General features: G+C 29.4%; 1 protein-coding gene across 1 annotated transcript; it reads left to right on the top strand.

Annotated features, from left to right (window-relative positions):
• The first annotated feature begins 239 nt into the window (after window positions 1-239).
• LOC118203874 (uncharacterized) lies at window positions 240-4,820 on the top strand. Its single transcript, XM_085814853.1, has 7 exons — window positions 240-455; window positions 1,227-1,403; window positions 2,107-2,169; window positions 2,442-2,507; window positions 3,006-3,074; window positions 3,205-3,273; window positions 4,389-4,820. Exons 1-7 carry the CDS (start codon window positions 303-305, stop codon window positions 4,527-4,529), a joined length of 738 nt encoding a protein of 245 aa, XP_085670979.1. The 5' UTR covers window positions 240-302; the 3' UTR covers window positions 4,530-4,820.
• The last annotated feature ends 1,038 nt before the right edge of the window (window positions 4,821-5,858 follow it).

The following is a 5,858-nucleotide window of genomic DNA, read 5'->3' as shown; positions in this document are numbered from 1 at the left end:
TGTTTTCCGCCAAAACACGTATTAACGTGTATAATTCTGACACAACGCTATAGCACAATTTGCCACTTCCGCCTAGGTATAATAGCAAATTAACAACACAAATCAAATCAAACTGTTGATGCAACGAAAGTAAACAAACGCCAAGAACTAACGCTGTCACCCACATGACGTCATGCGCATGTGGCATAACTTTCTCCCTGCACTGCGCATCGCTCTTGGCCCCCCCCCTGGGTATTCGCTATTGGATTAGCACTGATTTCTTGACATATTTGTGGATCGATTCCCTCCTAATTTTCAGAAAAATGGGTGGTTGTGCTGCACCAAATTGTTCGAATCAGTCTAAAAATAACTTTAGGATGTTTCGTTTCCCTAGAAATGAAGAAAGACGAAGAAAATGGATAGTTAATTCTCGTCGAGATCAATGGATCCCGGGCCCAGGAGCGTATCTTTGTGAGGTAAGTTCAGCTTCGTATTTTTCCATAGAATGTTAGAAAAATTACTCTTCTTGGTACTTTAAAATATTTATTTTCATTTAACTGTCACTTATTGACGATCAACTGATTTTATAAGTACAAAATCAACTGCGGAATGTGTATGTGTTTGTGCAGTAAAATATCGTTGTTTCATGTTGTTTCCGTGAAAAGTTTATACCGTTTGTAAAATTTATATCATACATTTCATGTAAACTTTGTGCTCAGTTAGAAATGTGATGTGCCTTTTTCTTTCTTTAATTTTACTGTACGATTGGTGATTTAAAGTAGCATTCTATGTTTTGATTCTGATGTATTGTCGTCAAATCGGATAGTTGGCGCCAATGTTAAAAACTGGATGGTATGATCCAAATAATAAATGATTTTGTTTTTTCTTTATAGTAAGATAAATATATTCTGTATTTTTAGACATTTTTAAGAAGTTAAATATTAATTTAAATATTCGATGAATCGTTTTGATCCCATTATTATCCTTTATTGTAGAAGCAAATCTTAATGTTGTATTTTTAACTATAGGTACTTTAAATTTATTTTTAGTGTGTGAGCAGGAAATATGTTTTAAGTAGTTTTACAAACATGATTACTTTTTAAAAATTTTGTTCTATTTTCATAAAAAAAATTAAATTTATCAGAAAATTACATTCTTAAATTATTATAATATATGTAACTGTAATTTAATACTAGTGCTTTTGATTTTAATGTTAAATTTCATGCATGCTTTTGTTAAATATGCAGGTACATTTTGAAGAAAATCAATTTGAATGCTCTAGGCAAGATGGGCGTAAAAAACTCAAGCCCAATGCTGTGCCAACTCTTTTCAATGTGCCTAATTCCCCACAACTGTTGACCCCACAGCGTCTAAAAGGCATTGGTTTACCAAAGCACCGTTCAGTTACATCCAATTTTTGTAATGTATGTGTTTTTTATTTTTATGGTTTTTCATAAAAAAATATGTTTTTATTACAAATGGACTAAATTGCTTTATAAAAGAATTAAAATATTGAAATTAAGGCATTATGTGATAAAGCTGTAATTACAGTCCCTAAGATTAGATTAAAAAATTAAAATTTTGCTGTTGTTATATATATAATTAAGTATGTACTTTGTTATTATAATCATATATTGAAAATTAAGCATAAAACCTCAATTTGATGTAGTTTTTGGATAAGGTTTTTGTAGTTTTTCGAGGACGGTCATACATGGGTCTGGTTTCTTCAAATTTGCTCCTAAAAGAAAGAAACCTGTATCTGATTGCCTTCAAAGTCAAAAGAGTTTAAATCAAAATTTGTATTAAAATAAAGTTGCTTTTTTGCTTAATTTTAAATTCCAGATAAATAGAGAGAAATATGTATGGAGTAAGGAGAAGAAATAATATTGAAATTAATAATTTTAATCTTGAGTAATACAATAATATAGTTATAATACATTGATTTAAATGTATATTTTAATGTCTTATATGTCTTGTCTGAATGTTGTTATTTTTTGTTTAAAGATTTACAAAACTTATTAGGATTATTTATATTATTTATTATTAAAATTACATTAAGTATATTTTATTTATCAGCATTTTCAGGTATCCTTACTTATATGTGTTTCATAATTTTTGCATCTTCAGGGTGGCTTGCTGCACGGTTTACCTTTATCAACTGAAGCGATTTCTGTTGCTGAACCATCTGTTGTAAGTCTTCATTTGAACAGTTATTAAATATTTAGTATTATAAACTTTTTCTAAAAAGTATTAACACTGTTTTTAAAATTAAAAAATATATTAACGTAATATTTACTTATGTTTAAGAAGTATGAATGCTATGAACAGTCCAATGTATTTATGCTTTTTTATAAGTTGAGTTACTTTGAAAATGGTAATGATTATTTGTATTTATTTTTATCCGATCAGAGTTTATAATTTCTTTCACTTCCACATATTTCATATATTATACTTTCTTTTAGGTTCATTTGCCACAACCTTCAGCTTCATATTTTGGAGAAATAAATTTTGCTGCCGAAGTATCTGATGTAAATTGCCATTTTGCACTTCTAAAAAATTTTAATAGTTTTTTAACATCTATTCGTAAACTGTACTATGTTTTTTTAAATGTTTCCATCTTCATAATCATGCACTTTATTTCATTTCACCAGTGGTTGCAAATGTGTACATTACAGTACATCTCAGGTGTGTTTGCAACAACATTTAGCATTACCTTCTGATTAAATAACAGCTGCTAGTAAAGAATCTATTCTATGTTTTCATTTGAGCAGCTATTAAATGTCATATGTTTTACATATATTAATGAATTTTTATACGATTTCTAAAATATGAAATTGTTTGTCTTATGGTTGCTAAACAGCTGTACTATATCTGGCTGTTGTGCTATGGAATTATTTTTGAATTTTGAGTGTTAACAATTTATTATCTATTTATGAATTATAAAATGTTATGTAAAATAATTATTTCTTAAAATGAATGTAGTTTATATTATCTGTATTTCTAAATTTCTTATATATATATTTCAGGTTTGTTTGCAAGAACAAGCTTCAACTTCATCTTGTGATAAAATGCCATCTATTTGTGAAGGATCTCATGTAAGATAATTAGTGTATTATTAAATTGCTTGCTTATACAAAACGTTTCTATTAACTTTTTTTTGGGGGGGGGGTAAAAGGAATGTAATTAATTTCATCAGCATTTACAAATTCTTTGTGTACATTTCAGGTTTGTTTGCAAGAACAGCCTTTAGCCTCATTTTACAATGAAATACCATCTATTTGTGAAGGCTCTGATGTAAGTTGATAACTAATGTATAATTAAATTACTTCCTTATATGCATTTAAAATGTTCTATAAAGTAATTTTTTGGTAAAAGGAATGTAATTAATTTCATCAATAGTTGCAAATTCTCTATGTAAATTTCAGTTTTGTTTGCAAAAACAACCTTTAGATTCATCTTGCAACCAAATTGTAATTAATTTTAATTAATTTCATCAGCATTTGTGAAGGCTGTGATATAAGTTGATAATTTGTGTTATTAAATTGCTCATGATTATGGAGATAATCAATCCCTTGAAAAGCTGGAAATAAATTTTAAAAATCTATTTTTAAGTGAAATAAATTTTAAGTATTAGAAAATAAAACAAAAATAATCTAGAAAATGCTGAAAACAATAGAGTCAAATTTAAAAACCCACCACAGTATAGGAAAAGAGACCTGGAACTTTCATTTTTATTTTGTGGATTTATTATCTGTTTAAGTTTGACATTTAATCCAAAGGGGCTTTGTCCCTGAAGGACTATTGTTTTCATTTTGTATTGAAACACTATAAACGGCTGCATCACTTTTCAAATTGTTGCCACCAAATATTATCACCCTGTACTATATTTAAAGAAATTATATAGTGAAGACTCATAAATGCATGTATGTTTTTTGCATTCTGATAAAACAACGGTACCTAGAGCCATCAAATTTTAAATGACTTAATTCTACTGTGAATATGGACATCTGGAAGACCGAATTTGAAATTCGGAATTTGTTTTAATATATATTTTATATGTTGTAAAACTTTAACGAATTTTTGATTAACAAACTTGAGGATTTCAAAGCGAGCAATGGCAATGTTGTACAGAAAAGACACTTTTATCTCCAGCGTGTGAGACAATGAATCGGGAATTCTGAAGATATGTTCATTTTAAAATTATCTTGCAATATTGCTGTTGAACTGAATTTTATAGTTTAAGTGTGAAAAACTTGATATTTAATAAATAAAGGTAAAACACAAAATGTTAAAAAAAGGCCCCTTTGGGTGTAATTTAAAATCTGAAACCTTTCAGATCTTTTTTGTTTGTTTGTTGTGTTCCCCCCCTTCTTTGATGATTATTCATATAGATTTTTTCTTTATTCCAGGATGTTCTTTTAAGGAATTTTATAAAACAGCAGACTGAATTGATCTCGCTTCTGCAATGCCAGAACAAAATATTACTGAAAGAACTTACAGCAACCAAAAAAAAAAAAAAAAAAAAAAAAAAAATGAAATTAATGTTTTAAAAAAATAGTATAGCACTGAAATTCAACTTCATGACCTTCAAGTACAGCATGAGGAATTGCTGAAAGGAGTGAAAACATTTCTTTCAGATGAACAAATAGCAATGTTGAAAATTCCTCGTAGAAGCATTGCAAAATGGTCTAACGAGGGAATAATAAAAGGCCTCAAAGTTAGATTTGCCTTGGGCAAGCATGGTTATAATTACTTGCACAGAATAGGTTTTCCGTGCCTTCATACAGCACTTTAAATAAAAGACTTCAAGGTCTTGAAATGAATTTTGGAGTTATCAGTGAGATGATTGAACCTTTGAAAATTAAAGGAGAAAAAATGAATGCTAGTGATAAAGACTGTATTTTATCATTGGATGAAATGGAGATTTCTGGCAATCCTGATTTTGATATTTCAAAACGTAAATTTATTGGTAAATGTACATTAGGAAATCAAAAGGGTACAGGAAATCACTATTTAGTTATTTTACTAAGAGGTTTGAAGCTGAAATGGAAGCAAGTGGTTGCCCATGAGATAACTGGACAGGTAACAGGATGCCAGCTCAAACAACTTGTTGTCAATGTTATCGAAGCTGTCAATTCTGTTGGATTTAATGTTGCTGGTATTGTTAGCGATATGGCAGCAGTAAATAGAAGCCTGTGGAATTCTTTGGGAATATCTGTTTCTCGAAACCAAAGAAATAATTTCACTACTGAAATTAAGGGCAAAATTATTTATGTATTTGCAGATGTGCCACATCTTTTAAAAAATCTCTGGTCTGCAACTCTTAATCATAGTATAAAACTGCCCAGTTATGTTTGCAATAAAGAAAATTTGGTTACTTTGCATGTATCTGCAGGATTTATAAAAGATATCTGGATTACTGAAACAAACCAAAATTGTGGTTTGAGAACTATGCATCATCTCAGCAAAGAAGACCTCTTCCCCTCACATTTTGATAAAATGAATGTTGCTTCTGCTGTGAGGTTTTTTCCAATTAAAACAGCTGTGGGATTGGAGAAGGCAGTAGCTTTAAAAGAGATAAGCCCTAATGCTCTTACAACAGCATGGTGGATAAGATTTATATGTCAGTGGTTTCAAATGCTATCCTCTAGATATAGAAAGAACTCAATTTCTGTGACAAATAAAAGCAAAAAAATTGAGTTACTTTTTGAATTTATTAATGTTATACAGCTTATAGAAATTGGTAAAGGGTGGAAACCATTACATACTGGTTTGATTCTTTCTACTTTATCAGCCATACAGTTAGCAGAGGCATGTTTTCTGAATGATTTTCAGTTTATTTTGACGAGCAGATTGACACAAGATGCTCTAGAAAATGT

This window comes from Stegodyphus dumicola, chromosome 4, assembly GCF_044657685.1.
Source record: "Stegodyphus dumicola isolate Sdum_Otavi_A_Nest chromosome 4, ASM4465768v1".
Taxonomy (NCBI): domain Eukaryota; kingdom Metazoa; phylum Arthropoda; class Arachnida; order Araneae; family Eresidae; genus Stegodyphus; species Stegodyphus dumicola.
This window is presented reverse-complemented; position numbering and strand designations above follow the sequence as displayed.

What these genes read in the sequence shown, in the direction of transcription:
- LOC118203874 (XM_085814853.1), top strand. Translation starts at nt 303, where the DNA reads ATGGGTGGTTGTGCTGCACCAAATTGTTCGAATCAGTCTAAAAATAAC. An exon ending in TTGCTGCCGAAGTATCTGAT is followed by an intron (nt 2,508 to 3,005) that starts GTAAATTGCCAT and finishes TATATATTTCAG; the next exon opens with GTTTGTTTGCAAGAACAAGC. An exon ending in CTATTTGTGAAGGCTCTGAT is followed by an intron (nt 3,274 to 4,388) that starts GTAAGTTGATAA and finishes TCTTTATTCCAG; the next exon opens with GATGTTCTTTTAAGGAATTT.